The sequence below is a fragment of the Mchenga conophoros genome, linkage group LG23 (assembly GCF_057382185.1).
Source record: "Mchenga conophoros isolate Kocher_MC1m ecotype Shallow Benthic linkage group LG23, M_conophoros_male_GT1.1, whole genome shotgun sequence".
NCBI classification, from domain to species: Eukaryota; Metazoa; Chordata; class Actinopteri; order Cichliformes; family Cichlidae; genus Mchenga; species Mchenga conophoros.
This window is the reverse complement of record NC_140547.1, coordinates 7,514,871-7,529,427: the sequence shown is the minus strand read 5'-3', so window position 1 is coordinate 7,529,427 and position 14,557 is coordinate 7,514,871. Positions and strand designations below refer to the sequence as shown.

Sequence of the window (14,557 nt, the reverse complement as noted above, 5' to 3'; positions counted from 1 at the left end):
CACACACACACACACACACACACACACACACACACCCCTCCCCTCAATGCTGATGTCAACAGTCTGAGCTAGCTTAGTGTGGGCACAGTAAGATCCCTTTTGCTGACCACACGTGAAGGGGCAGCATGACACATGCAGAACACTTTGTTGTGCTTCTCTGAGTACTGCAGCATAGAGATGTACTGCCAAGCAGCTTTAAAACACCCTATAAAAACAGGCAACAATTCAACCACAAACACACACACAAAGAAATAAAATAAAAGCATAGATTTTGATCCATAAAAGAACAACAAAAACAACATCAGGCTAGGTCATTTGAAGCAGGACAAGCAGAGTTATTAAAAGCATCAGGTCAATGATCATGACACACCTACCCATAGACACTTGTTACCAGCAATCTAATACAGAGCCCCCTTTTCAAAGCCTAAAAATCACAGCTGCCTTGGAGACCATCGGATTACTGCAAGGATCACATTCCCCATTTCTTTGCTCCTACCAAGACGTGTGAGAGTTGGCAAGGAGTGAGAAGCTGCACGCTAAAAAGGGTTTGCATTACTAATGAAGTTTGTACGTGTAGCAGCATTGTCATTAGTTTGTGGGAAAGTGGAAAAAGGGCCCATTAATATAGGCAAGCAGACACTTGACTTGCAAGCAGCAGGCCTGCTGGAATAGTTAGCTTTCTTGCTATATAATATGTTGGGTCTTTACAAAAGAATATAAAGTGTGCTTAAAATGACTAAATTAGGAATTTATAAATAACAATTCATCATCAAATCAAATCTTATTTGTGTAATAGCTATGAAGTACCAGGTTTGCAATCCAATAACAGCTCTTGTTTGCTTGTGCCAATATGCAACTCTTTTTCAAAATATGCAACCCTATGAAGGAGCTACAGTACACTAAGTGCTGGAGTGCAAGTTTTACTTATTCATGAAGACATTATATAAGACGAATGCCTGACATGATCCATAAAACATGACTACTAAAATTCAGTGCTTTAAGGAAATAAGGACAAACATGCTTCCTTTAACACTATAGTCAACAGTGTGAATCAAATAACCATTACAGGAAAGCAACCAGAACCATTGCTGGATCTTGGAACACAAATATTAGGTGATTATTTCCTGGAAACGTACTACACACTTTAAGTAACGTGAAATTTTCTTGTACAGCTTGGGAGTTTTAAATTTCCGCCTCTACCCCAAGGGAGGCCTACGCCACACACCATGTCTCTCGGCTGTCTTGGGAACACCTCAGTATCCCCCAGGAAAAGTTAAAAGCTGTGCTATACCCACAACCTGAGCACCGATAAGCCAAAGAAAACGGATGGGTGGATTTTCACGTACATCAAATGTGTCTTTATTTATTTATTTTTTAGGTTATTTAGTCTCCTAAAGAGCAAACTAATCTACATTCTCAAATAAAGTGAGACCGACATATTTATCACAAAGAAATTACCAGAATGGCAGAGAAAGCTGGACAGCTACCTGCTTCTGAGTCACCAATCTGGATAAAGGTGGCACTTTAGCCAGACTGCTAATCCCATTCCACAAACCCTGCGTACTGTTACCTGCTGCATGCCTCCGAGATTAATACAACTCATGAATTTGTTTAATCTACCAGACCTCTGTGCGCACATACTTTGGAGAACAACTATCATTTTTAGGAGGGGAACTTATTTACCAGAATGTAATAACAGATCTCCAATATGTCGCTGTTAAATCTATGTTAAGTATGTAGAAGTTCGGTGATTTTACAATGATTTTACAATAAGCTAGCTCTTGTGAGTATGGTTTTCTCTGTACAATATACAAAGACACATTGAAGTTTTATAACTGTAGTAACTTATAAATCATTGGACAAACAATGGTAGCATTTCCTTGATTTAGCTGCTTTTTTGTTTCATATGACAACATACATGTCATCTCGAGTTTTTATGAGCCGGTCAGACTGACTGGTCGATTTCAGGATAGCAGTTGATGCCCTTATGGATTTGGCATTGGAAAATAAACAGTCATGAAATATAGTTTAAATCAAGGGGAGATAGACTGAATTTTTTTAGCATTAAAAAGTTTAGAGATAAAGAGTTTAGTTGGTCGCCTCCAGCTTGCCTTGGTGGTCACTGATGTTACCTGACAAGTAGCCCGACTTCACTGGTTTTTAGGTTAGCTAGCTATGCCGCTAGTCAACAGCTGGCTACCAAACCTTCTGACATAATTTAAGTCATTTAATAAATAAAGCTTATCAGTAAGTTGGGTACAAACAAAACAATTTCAGAGCTGTTCTTAGGATAAGAAAGTCCAGAAAACGCCACAGATTGTAACACGTTGTTAATGTTAGCTGTGTAGCAGGGGCATTGATGACTGACGGATATTATGCGGCAGAAGACACCAAGCAAAGCTACGTGGGGACGAGCATCACAAAGCCTGCTACACCTATTGTTAGGACTGTGTTTTGCCTGACATGTTGATTATAGTGAGGATGTAGAATTAGATGTCGATGAAAGCTTACCAGCACAGGAGAGCTACAATGAGGCACACCAACAAAACGCGCAGTCTCTTCATTATCTTCCCGCGGGGACCAACATCCTCGCTCCTTGGGGTTTTTCTCCTAATGGATCACGGCTACACAACACACCGAAGAGAATCTTTAAGTACCTGTGTTAATTTAAACATGAAAAACAGCAAATCCCACACTTGAGGGGGTGCTATTTTTCATTATGCGGACCAGCTGTCCGCCTCCTTTTAGGCTCCTGTGGCCACTGCTGTTGACGAGTAGCTGGATCTCGCTATGTTCAACCCCCGCTGAAAAATCTAACCAATCAAATAAGCGTTGAGAATTCGTAGCCCAATGAAAAGGCGTTTAGCGACACTAGTTTAATTTGAAAGCCCCACCCCTTTCGATTGAGGATGAGTTGGTAGCTGTGGAGCAGGACGCGTCACCTATTTCTTGATAAGCAAATCACTTAAGCATGCAATAGTTAAAGTTATTGCTCAACTGTGAAATGTGTCGACGTGAATATATAGTCCTAGCACTTTTTAAAAAAATGTAAATTAACTTACATTCATTCAAATATGAGGTGTATGAATGAGGGTGAGTGAAAGAATTTGTACACTGTATACTTCCTTCTTCACCACTGGAAAACACCTTCAAGTAGTTAAACCCATAAATATTTTTAAATCCTGGAAAATGGTTATCGGTGTTTAATGAGAAATGGGCTAATTATTTTTTTCTGCCGACATAATTTTTTATATTTATTATATATCATATAATGGGACATTATCTTAACTGTAATCTTATCCGTTTCTATTGTATTTTTAGACTATAAAGAAACAAGAGAACAAAAATATCTGGTTCGTTAAAAACACATTTTACACTTTTGCATGCTATTAGTCACGTTCCTACTTTAGATTTTGTTTAAACTCTGCTTTTAACAAGTTAACACTTCGTCACTTACACGTTTGTGGAAAACAAAAAGATCAAAACAAATACAAGTCTTGGTTTATTTCATTTACCACATAAAACACATTTAAAGTAGGGTGGTTTTCTACGTACGCTCATACCGCATGGAACAATAGGACTACAAATCCCAAAGTGCAATTCCATTGAGGCCCTGAATAATTTGCCTGACTTTTTTAAAATTGTGTGTGGTTTATTTCACATACTTAATAAATACAAAAAAGTACATACACCAGATGCTTGGATCAACAGTGAAATAAAAAGTTTGGGTTTTTTTAGCAAATTATAAAACACATTTTTTAATTTTTATTTCGGCGGGGTCCTAAGCTGTCGCCAATCTTCAGAACATTTCAACTAGAAGTCAACTTCGGGCGAAGGTAGCTAACAGCCGCTGACTGACCGGCCTCTTTAATCACATTTCTGGGTCTTTGGGACTTTTAGGGTCATGGCTTTGACCATGAAGATGGTCCGGCTATTTTTGTGTGTCCTGTCCGTGTTTGTCTCACTGGTCTCGGAGAGGTTAGTGGTGCTGGCTGCCTTCTCTCAGTCTCTTGACAGCGACTTCACGTTCACTCTGCCCGCCGGTCGAAAGGAGTGCTTCTACCAGACCATGAAGAATGATGCCTCACTGGAGATTGAATATCAGGTCATAAAGCCTCATAAAATAGGGATGTTGTTTTGGGGTTTGTATGGGGTTAGCTGGTCAACCCAAAACTTCACACTGCTATCTGCCAAATCAAATCAGCGTTGACATATTACACTTGTGAAACCTGTTGATTAGATCTTTAGTTGTGGTACTTATTCCAATAATGGAATATAATTAAGGCAATTTAGCCAGGTACACGTTTAAGGTATTTATGCTTTCTATATCTAACTAATGTTCTACTTTTATTTCGAAGTGTTTTACTGGTAGCTATTTGCTTTACAGCTTTTATTTGACTAATGATTATTTTATCAGTTAAGCTACCGAGCAGTCCATACAAGTAAAGGCGTAGAGATATAAAAATAATCATTTTACTGGGTGCCAGAAATTCTAAAGGTATTTCTCAGTATTATATTCGCAATGTTCAGAAAATAGTTGAATTTTAAAAAGAGCTCAAATGGAGTCCACTTAAACCAGATACAGCAGTAAAACTTAACTGTTACATTAAAATTTGGGTGATGCTTTTAAAACTTTAAGTATAATGTAATGATTTCGATAGTAGCTATTTTTACTTGTAACGGAGTACATTTAAAAGTGTTGCATTTGTACTTTTACTTCAGTACAGGATGCGAATACTTTCTTCAGTTACATCATTCAAACCACATGCAGCCTACACTCGTTTACTACTGTTTTAAATCCAGAGCAAAAGAAGCAACAAGTAAATTGGTTCACACCTTGATTTTCATATTGTTGGGAACCTGTTTTGCAGGTCAGTGTGCAGGTTACGCAGAGAATCGGAATCTATTCTTCCTGTGTGACGTCACAGAGTTTTAATTTGTTATTTAGCTGCATAAATGTCAGACTCCTTACAAAAAAAACAATATTCCTGACATCTCATGTGTTAAAACAAGCATTAGTAAGCCACAACAGATGTGAATTTCTCAGGGGTTGAGGGCTGATATGAATGCTTCCATCCGCAGGTGTTAGATGGTGCAGGCCTTGATGTAGACTTCACTGTCTTCTCTCCATCGGGCCAAATGCTATTCAGTGACTACCACAAGTCTGATGGTGTCCACACGTAAGTAGCTCCGATCTTCTATTTAAAAACTGACATTAATAACTCAGGTGTTTGGGGGAAGATCTTACTGCTTGTGCTTTCTTCCAGCATAGACACTGAGGAGGGAGACTACATGTTCTGCTTTGACAACACGTTCAGCTCAGTCTCTGAGAAGCTCATCTTCTTCGAGTTGATCCTGGACAACATGGATACAGATGAAGACCCAGATGACTGGAAGGAGTACGTCCAGGGAACAGACATCCTGGACATGAAGCTGGAAGACATTATGGTGAGAGTTGGTCTTGTTTGAATAAATTCAACACATTCCAAACCTGTCGTTTTAATAGATTTGAATGTGTGAGCTTTAAACCTTAATAGCACTGATAGATGGTAGGTGGTTAAATTAGATTCAGAGTGTGTTGGTTTTATTCCCACTTGCATTTTTAGACTTTGTCCCTCTGTTGCCTGAGATATTTCAGAGGATCATCCAGGATGACACGGGGGGTGCAAAGTGACCGAACACACTGCCAACAAAATAGCACATAATCCATCACCAACATGTAAAGTTACACGAAGTGTGTCACAAGAAAGGACAATGTCATGAACTCTCACCTACTGGCTGAGGGCGGCCAATTGTTTCAGCTTGCACCACTCATTTGCTAAAAATAGCCTAAATTTGTGGCATAAGTCACATAGCCTTGTCATCTTGGTAAGAGGTAGGAAATTTGTCCCCCAGCTGTTGAGGAAGTAGTTTTTTCAAGGAGGAAGGAACACCATTTCAGACTCACTCTGATTACCTGCTTTGTTTTTGTTTAACATTGGTCAAGTAAAATTTACATAAAGAGTACAGTGGATCTATTAGCTTTCTTCTCAGATTCCCTCAGTATGACCTGCTTTTCTCCTCTCCTTCAGGACACCATCAACAATGTGAAGGCTCGGCTGGGAAAAAGCTCTCAGATCCAGACGCTTCTGCGAGCGTTCGAGGCTCGTGACCGAAACATCCAGGAGAGTAACTTTGAAAGGGTGAACTTTTGGTCAGTGGTCAATCTCATTGCTATGGTTCTGGTCTCGGGGGTTCAGGTCTACCTAGTCCGCTCGCTGTTTGAAGATAAACGGAAAATTCGAACATAACACAACCTGAAATGGAGTGAAACAGAGAGACTGACACAGTTGCCCACAAAAACCTTATGGATTTTTTCAGCTGATTTCCCCTTTTGTGACTTTTAATCAAGGATATTATATATATATATATGCACACTTACACACACAATGATAAAGAGCCAATTTACCACAGTTGTTGCTCTGGTCTTTTAAGTCGTTGCAGCTTGAAGGAAACCCCAGGTTTGGAAAAACTTATGACTCTCAACTTTACATACAACCTAGCTCTGTCTTTCTTGAAAAAACATGCATCTTGTTTGATAGGTCCCCCCAACTGCTGTAGTTCATCAGTGATAGAAGCACATTTACAATGCAACTATTTTTCTAATGGAGCCAGGCCAAATGCAAAAATGTCTTCTTTTTTTCTTCCTTTTTAAAAAAAAAAATTAATTTCAACATAGGTTAAGCTAAACTAGATGAAGGAATGGTCTGGGGCCTGTTATTTCTGTCAGATAGGAGTGAGAGGTGCTGCCAGTCTGTTAGTGTGTCTTCCCCTTACAATAAGATGCCTTATTCATTTGGATTTCGCTCCCAGCCTTTTGCCTATTGGTGAGGCCTTTGAATACTTTTCTTATTGCCACAAATATTTATGTTGTTACAATTCAGCCACATATTCCCCTTCATGCCAATACTGAAAATACAGGGCTGCACTGCAATGCTGCTCTTTGGCACCCAAAAGACCGCAAGAGAAGGAAACGGGCCATCTCCAAATCTCTTTAACTACTGCCCCACTCTCCTCTGCCATGATTTGTGGACTTGTGGCCTGAATGGCTGCCAGCCAGCGCCGCCGCTGTGAAGCCTGTCTGCTGCTGCTGGGTGTCTACTTACAGCCACCTACTGTGTGAAGATGTTGAGCCTGCCCGTCTCTCCTGTGACAGAAGTCTATTTCTATCTGAGTGACATCTGGAAGGTCATTGCCACTACTTCAATGCACTGGTTGGTTTAATATGCATAAACTATCCTTTGCCTTGTGGTTTTGTTTTTTTGTTTGTTTGTTTGTTTTTTTCCTCTTTTCAACATACTTTTCCAGGTCCTTGCACTGCCTCAGATCCCACAGAACCCCATTTTGGCAAACAAAAATGGGTCCACAGTCTACACGGTTGGAATAACACCAGTTTGTTACCTGTTACTTGTATTGTATTAAACTGCTACTGCGGTTGTAGTTTTTATTGATGTTTATTCATCTCCACTGTGGAACCCTGGCTGCTCACTACCTTGGCTCGATGCTTCATGTTGCAGTCTTCTGATTTTTGCCATGTGCTGTAAGGTGAAGATCATACAGTGAGTTTATGCCTTTGTGATTTACACTATCTTTTGTTAGAAGTGAATAAAACCAAACTGAGTAGACTAATTGGTTTACAGTTATAACATTTTGCCACACGGTATGTGCATATGTCAATCACAAATTCTTTGGATGCCTGTAATAATATTGGATGTCTGGTTGTGAGAAATGGTCATCATCTGCCTCAGTGTCAGTGCTTTTCCTTATTCTCATGTATGGTTGCTGTCACTGGTATTTACATACTGTATGTCTGGATTCTAATAAGTGATGTATTGGTAATAAAAAATATTTTTTGATCAATTTTTAACATGCTTTCAGAATTCTACAAAAACAAAAGAACAACGTTTTTTTTTTTAAGTATTTCTATGTTACTGAGTAATAAAAGTTTGTGTCTACAGCTTCATTGTCTTTGAGAAATGTTTTCTGTCATAAAACAGCAGTGGGAGAAGAGGGAAAGTGGCATCATATTTATTTAGCTAATATCCTGCAGTTGAAAATTTCTGCAGATTAAACAGCTTCACCTTTTTTCTGACCTCTGCATTCTGTTGTTATATTCCCCCCCAAAGAGTGTGATACTGTGATTCAAATGTAGATTTAAAAACAGAAATTATCTTTGTCATCAATGCAAAGCCATTATATTCGATGCTCAAAGTGAGAAATTTTATTTTTTTTGGTTAGCATATGCTAATGACAGTAACATCTTTCAAAAAAGGTGAGACAAGGGCAACATCTGGTGAAATGTTCCCACAGGTAATTAGGTTTATTAGTAATAGGGATGGGTATTTTTTTTAAAAAAGAGCATCCCGTAGAGAAGTGTCAAGTGTTTCAATAGGCTTAGGAATACTTTGAAAAACTACTGCATGCAACCGTACAAGGTGTGCTGCCTCTCTTGGCCCAGGACATTTAAGAAAAAGAGATTTAAAAACGTAAGACTTCCTGGCTAAATGATAACTGAGCTGTTATCAAATCATTCAAAATTTTATTTGATCTTTTTCTTGGTTGGTGTATTCTTCAGGCTAAAGAAGACCATCTGGCTTAATCTCACTGTACTGTTAAAAATACCAGCATCTGTGACAGTATATAGGGGCGGTCATGCATACAGCAAGGACAACTTGTGCATCTGCTAAACAGATTTTGGCACTCAACAAATGCTGCCATCTAGATGATGTCTGTTTCAGAGAAGGCTTCCTTAGGTCAGTAAGACAATGCAAACCATGTTCTGGCTGTATTATAGTAGCTACATGGCAACCAGCAGTCCAGACCAGTCACCAAAAAAAGAAAAATACAAATTTACAACAGTTTCGATAATTATGGAAGTTAAAATGCAACAAATCAACTTAATATTTATTTATATATATATTTAAAAAAAAAAAACAATTTAAGATTCTCACTTGGAGCATTTGATATGTTGTAAATATCATCTTTTTCCAAAGCATCCAAACCTTTTTTTGAAACAGCGTTATGAATAGACCTTCTTTTACAATCATTTCGACATGTTTGTGCATACAGTAACAAGCCTGGTTTTACTGCATATGAGCGGGGTGTATAAACCAGTTATGCAGATGCTTGTAGAATACCTAGGGTATCTGTAAGGATAATTTACCCTGCCGTGAAGCTGCTTGGCTTCTAACATGTCCTTCGTGGTGCGGTGGTGCAGAGATGTGATGATCAGACATTCTTGTAGTGTAGTAACACAGGCCCTTCCAAAGTACAGTGAATGTAACACGGTGGGAAGAAGCAGAATGAAAACGTTACTGCGACTTACTTGCTTTAGTCAATCCACAAAATATCACGTTTCATGATACTTACGGGCCTATCACACCCTGTATGCACGACCGGGTACTCATGGAAACACCGTTATGAAATGATTTCCTCTGTAAAGTCAAATATAGAACAGATGTGGCAAAGATTAAATCATAAAGTAATAATACAACAACATGAATTTAGTGGAAAGTGGAAGAGTAGAGAATGTAGAAACCTTGTTGGGAATTAAATGTTCTTTTCCAGGGTTTCTTTGTGTTGGCAGAATTTACCGTGGTGGTCGGCGTTTGTGGCTCCTTTGACCCCGAGCTGGAGCTGACATGACTGCTGGCTGCCTGAGCTGTTGTCAGGGAGACATGGGGCTGTGGTCTACACTTTGAGAAGCTGTTATTATCACGATACAGATGAGCGTATTGATTAATATCACAATCAACAAGACAAACAATTTTAAAATTGACATAAACTATTGCCACTCTAAGAATATTTTCCTAGAACTTTAAAATGCCTGATTACCTTTTTGAAGCCACTTCGGTCTGTGGGTTTGGTCTTATAACTTCAGCACAGAATGGGCTACGTATGTTCAGCACAGGCAACTTGCAAAAGAAAAAAAGGTACTGTCATAAAGTGGACAGACAGCGCCAATGTGCTTTTCAAACAAAGCACGGTTATTCACAGATACCAAAGTTGACTTTTGAATCCTGACATATTAAAAAAAAATCAAAATCAAGGGGCATACCCTTTCAGACTGGTGAACGCAGATGAAATTCATACACAGATCTACAATTTCATTTTCAGCACAGGCGCGTGGCATGCTAACCACAGATTATTATATCAGATCGTAAGGTTCCCTGCAAAGATGCACTCACATTCATGAAGAGAGCAAGAGAAAACTATATCCAAACCCAGATTTCATATACGAACATTTATCATACTGTATACAATAGGCAATTCTAATGATGTTAGTACCAGTACACATGGGAGTAGAGGGAAACATTTAGCATGCAGACTTTCATGATGCCAATCTGGTATAAACAATTTTGTTAAAGAACTGAGTCAGGATATGTGGGGAAAGGTGGAAGAGGAGTTCTTACTTCCCTGAAATAAGTAGAAAGAGAAATCCCAGGTTGTGGGATGAGCTAAATCTCCACATTCCTAGCTCACTCCCAAATATGTTCAGTGGGCTGGCTGTGAATGTAAAATATCCAAGTAATAACTAGAAACAACCACTGAAGCAAATACTCACTTCAGAGGTTGATTAAATACCTGAGAGCAGAGGTAAATAAACTGTATTTATTCTTTACACCTTGCTTGATTATAATTTTTTTTTCCTCATTTAGGTGGATCCATCATATTATTATTATTATTATTATTATTATTATTATTATTATTATTATTATATCGTACAATATATATAATAAGAGGTCTTGGACTGTATTAATGACATATAAAAATGTCAAGAAGAGTCTGACCAGCAGACAGTAGAGGGCAGCAGCACGCCAGTGTAGCTACTTCAGAGAGCGCCAGAAGAAGAAGAACAGAGTTCTCCAAGAGGTCGCTGCAGCTAAAGCGCTTTACTTCCGGGATACTGTCAGGATGAGATTGTAGCATCGGCGCTGAGTAAAACCATATTCCAGGTAGGTGGAAAACACCTAAGAAATATTTTTGTAGGTATTTCAGTTAACTCAGCACATTATTGTTTTTACACTCGTGCGTACCGGAGATGCGCGGGCTTATTGTCCCTTTTTTAAACCGGAAGAACCAGTAGTTTTATAATAGACAGACTCAGAGATTATATCCATTCACTTGACAGCAAAGAAAACGCTTCAAATGTTGTTCAGATCCAACATTTGTTTGGCTAACAGAGCTGTGGGTGAACTACCTAAAAACAACATAATATTATATCAGCTTTAGAGCTTTTGAAGTCTTTTTATGAACCCAGAAAAGGACCCTGGTTGGCCTGCTACTTTAAGCCTTGTCTGTAAGGCTTAATATGTTTAGTAAAATAATGATAAATTTCCCTAGCCACTTTGAGTCAAGTCATGTCACAAAACGGTAGTAACTTTAACCAAAGGGCTTTCCAGTCGTGCAATATTCAGAAACATAATGTGTTTATAATGGGACATTACTGGGTAAGCAGTGCAAAAGACTACGAGGAAACCACAAATAATGAAAACCACATAACAAAGATTGCAGGTATGACAGATCATTTAAGTAGTGGATAAAACACCCCTGCTGGTCTCAAACTCTCCACCGTCTGTGTTTTGTGTGTTGAAATCAGGGTGATGGGGCCAGATGGTGCCCCAGGTCCAGCTGTGCCATGGCGTAAGGTGCTGTGGGAACGCCAGCCTTTTCCAGATAACTACGTAGACCAGCGGTTCTTGGAGGAGTTACGCAGGAACGAGGGCATCCGGCAGTACCGTTACTGGGCTGTAGTGAAGGAAGCTGGATTTGTAGGACAGCAGCTGTCTTGTGTGGCCATTTTTATCACCCTCTGGCTCTACATGGAGCAGGTACTGCTTTGGGTCCCCCCCCCCAATCTTTGAAGCACAAAGTGTCTTTACCAAATGGAGCGGGTTATTAAAGAGCTCTACTTTCTTCACAGGGTCTGCTGCTGCCTGAGACGTTGCTGTGGTCCAGCCTCATCTGTGCCCTACTGGGTTATGGACTTCATCAAGCCTTGACATCTCGCGTTGAATCATGTGGTGAACCCCGCACTCATCTGGCCGATTTACAGAGTGCAGCCATTTTCCTTTCCTTCACCTTTGGCTTCTCGCCAGTTCTTAAGACACTAACAGAGTCTGTGAGTACAGACACTGTGTACGCCATGTCTGCTTTGATGCTGCTGGCCCATTTGGTGTCGTTTCCTTACGCCCAGCCATCGCCTCCTGGAAGCCTCTCTTTAAATGCAGCTCTGTTTGCCTCGGTGTGCCTAGCCTCTAGGTTACCCGGAGCTCTGCACACTTTCGCCATGCTAAGCTGCGCCCTGCTGGTGTTTGCTCTGTGGCCCTGCCTGCTGCAGACGCTGAGGGAGAATGCCCCTGGCCATTTTACTGGGGTGTGCATGGGAGTTTGCATTGGAGGGATAGTAGGTCTGGGGTCTCAGACGCTGGGTGGAGCTGTGCTCTTAACCCTGGCTTTAGCAAGTGTAACACTGCTCTGTCCTTTCCTGCTTGTCAGGCTGCAGAGGCACAAAGACAACATTCATGGACCCTGGGATGAGGCTGAGATTCGTGAGGACCTGAGCCGCTTCCTTCACTAATAAGCAGCCTAGCACAAGCAGCTCCTAAACAAACTGATATTAAAAGTGTAACTGAATTTTATATGAACCAATTCACTGTCATAGTGCTGGTTTCTTGGTGCTGTGCATGTAAAAGGACTAATTTTAACTGTTTTGTTTTTTTTTATCACTGGTTCATGTATGATTGGAAAGCAATGACAAACTATTATTCTCTTCCAGGTAGTATGAGGATGGTTTTTAATGTTCAAGCTGCTACTGTTTTGTAATTTACCTCAGTTTGTGCGAAAGGTCTCAACTAATAATATGACTTGTTACAGGATGTTAATGGTTTGCAAATCTCTGTAAGAAAAAATGAAATCACATATAAAGGGCTGTAATTCCATTTTCCACAAATTATTTGTAAATATTAGAAGACTTTTAGGATTTCATTGTGTATTTTGGTAATGAGAGTATTTCTTCAGTGTTATTCAATACAATACTACAAGAAGCTGTTTTACCTGCTACACACTACAAGCTTAATATAAGACATAGCCGCAGTTTTTAGAGTTACCATGTCCCTTGTTCACAAGTCATCAGCACAGCAGGTTGTTCCTAGTGTTTGATTTGGCAGATTTTTACACCAGGTGTCATTCTTGATTTAAAAACCCTGGAAGGGATTTGTCTCCTTCCAGGGTTAAACCGGGTTGCGTTCACTTCAGCTACTACACAGTGGAGCTACACACCCCATATAATGATAACTTCATGAATCTTGTAAAATATGGTACTTTTTGGGGGGGTCATGTTTCAGTTGTTATCAAACTTTCTGTCCTTTACTATTAAGGTGTTTTTAATAAAAAAAAACAACACACATACACACAAAGGGACAATATGTTGTAACATTGTCGCTGTGTTGTGAATTTAAATATGGCCCGAAATATGAAATGTGTCATGAGCACTGAGGTAAGAAAATGTAGACGTTTTCTACAGTCAATGAAAAAGATGAGGGTCTTTCATGTCGCCTTCCGTTCAAATCCCAATCAGTGACGTCACATCCGATGAGCAACACCTGTTGACAAGGTGTTTTCGGTCGACAGAGCAACATGGCGGAAGTTTGCCTACCTAATTTAGTCAAACTTCCATTAAAAAAACCAAAAACAACTTTATGCTGATGACCTCCCAGTTTGCTCAGCACACAGTGTGAAACAGACCGGGGTTCCTCTGTTTATTTTTAATTTTTGGCTCAGATTAAAGAACAACTACATGGCGACACATTGTCTCCTCTTGCTTTTTGCTTTAATTGCAACATGTAAAAAACAAAAATTTGCTGTAGAAACTACACCAGAACTACTGCTATATGTTGTTTAGGAGCCTCTGTGTTAGCAGCTAATGACCAAATAAGTGAGCTATGACGGCATCAGCGGGCACTAGTGCAGCCGACCTGGCAACAATGCGCGGTGGTCGCTAGGTGTCATACCTTCACTTCTTTCTTTGTCCTGGTGCGACGTTTGACGGCGGGCTTTGCAGCTGGTTTTGACTGCAGTGTTGGCCCCATGGTCTGAACAGCGCAGCAGGTAAGATGTTCAGCCGAGCTGCTTGTAGCTGTGCGGCCTCCTTCGAAGAACTACAGTAGAGAGTGTGCCGTGGTAACAACGCGTCACAGGTTAAAATGTTTATGTTTAGTTTTTTTTCCTTCGTCTTCCAGTCGGAGTTTATTTACACACCAGTGAGAACGCATACACTTTACAAACACGCACGCACACACACACACACACCTACATATAAACGGGTATTATGAACATTATCTTCAAATTGGATTTGAAGACCATAGCTTTAGCTTTACAACTAAAATTATTTAACGACTTTACTGGAGACCACTGCAACCCCATAAGGTAATTTCTAAGGTTTTGAGTTAGCTGGTTTTAACACCTTGTAGGCCACTGAACCCCCCCCCAAAGAAATAAATAAATAAAATAAATCAGC

At 39.9% G+C, this 14,557-nt stretch overlaps 4 protein-coding genes across 4 annotated transcripts in view; 2 read left to right on the top strand and 2 right to left on the bottom strand.

Moving 5' to 3' along the window:
• Positions 1-2,789, bottom strand: part of suco (SUN domain containing ossification factor) — a 43,423-nt gene extending 40,634 nt beyond the window's left edge. The window contains exon 1 of the mRNA XM_085265968.1: positions 2,512-2,789. Coding sequence (XP_085122094.1) covers positions 2,512-2,564 — 53 coding nt within the window. The 5' untranslated portion in view covers positions 2,565-2,789. The remainder of the gene's footprint in view (positions 1-2,511) is intronic.
• A 996-nt stretch (positions 2,790-3,785) lies between these two features.
• Positions 3,786-7,996, top strand: tmed5 (transmembrane p24 trafficking protein 5). The gene is made up of 4 exons (XM_085265412.1): positions 3,786-4,105; positions 5,083-5,180; positions 5,268-5,448; positions 6,072-7,996. The coding sequence occupies exons 1-4, from the start codon at positions 3,905-3,907 to the stop codon at positions 6,288-6,290; spliced, it is 699 nt and encodes a 232-aa protein (XP_085121538.1). The 5' UTR covers positions 3,786-3,904; the 3' UTR covers positions 6,291-7,996.
• On the bottom strand, positions 7,292-14,194 carry LOC146546590 (uncharacterized). The gene is made up of 6 exons (XM_085265413.1): positions 14,052-14,194; positions 9,874-9,953; positions 9,633-9,744; positions 9,409-9,473; positions 9,203-9,299; positions 7,292-7,577 (listed from the first exon to the last, which is right to left on the bottom strand). The coding sequence occupies exons 1-6, from the start codon at positions 14,127-14,129 to the stop codon at positions 7,494-7,496; spliced, it is 516 nt and encodes a 171-aa protein (XP_085121539.1). The 5' UTR covers positions 14,130-14,194; the 3' UTR covers positions 7,292-7,493.
• pigc (phosphatidylinositol glycan anchor biosynthesis, class C) lies at positions 10,866-12,980 on the top strand. Its single transcript, XM_085265936.1, has 3 exons — positions 10,866-10,994; positions 11,639-11,870; positions 11,963-12,980. Exons 2-3 carry the CDS (start codon positions 11,643-11,645, stop codon positions 12,617-12,619), a joined length of 885 nt encoding a protein of 294 aa, XP_085122062.1. The 5' UTR covers positions 10,866-10,994; positions 11,639-11,642; the 3' UTR covers positions 12,620-12,980.
• Positions 14,195-14,557: the final 363 nt, after the last annotated feature.

Excerpts from the sequence above, each read along its gene's own strand:
- LOC146546590 (XM_085265413.1), bottom strand. The coding sequence starts at position 14,129 with ATGGGGCCAACACTGCAGTCAAAACCAGCTGCAAAGCCCGCCGTCAAA. Across the intron at positions 9,745-9,873 it reads ACCGAAGTGGCTTCAAAAAG|CTTCTCAAAGTGTAGACCAC; the intron begins GTAATCAGGCAT and ends TGATAATAACAG. Across the intron at positions 9,300-9,408 it reads ATACAGGGTGTGATAGGCCC|GGCCTGTGTTACTACACTAC; the intron begins GTAAGTATCATG and ends GTACTTTGGAAG.
- pigc (XM_085265936.1), top strand. The coding sequence starts at position 11,643 with ATGGGGCCAGATGGTGCCCCAGGTCCAGCTGTGCCATGGCGTAAGGTG. Across the intron at positions 11,871-11,962 it reads TCTGGCTCTACATGGAGCAG|GGTCTGCTGCTGCCTGAGAC; the intron begins GTACTGCTTTGG and ends CTTTCTTCACAG.
- tmed5 (XM_085265412.1), top strand. The coding sequence starts at position 3,905 with ATGGCTTTGACCATGAAGATGGTCCGGCTATTTTTGTGTGTCCTGTCC. Across the intron at positions 5,181-5,267 it reads AAGTCTGATGGTGTCCACAC|CATAGACACTGAGGAGGGAG; the intron begins GTAAGTAGCTCC and ends GCTTTCTTCCAG. Across the intron at positions 5,449-6,071 it reads TGAAGCTGGAAGACATTATG|GACACCATCAACAATGTGAA; the intron begins GTGAGAGTTGGT and ends CCTCTCCTTCAG.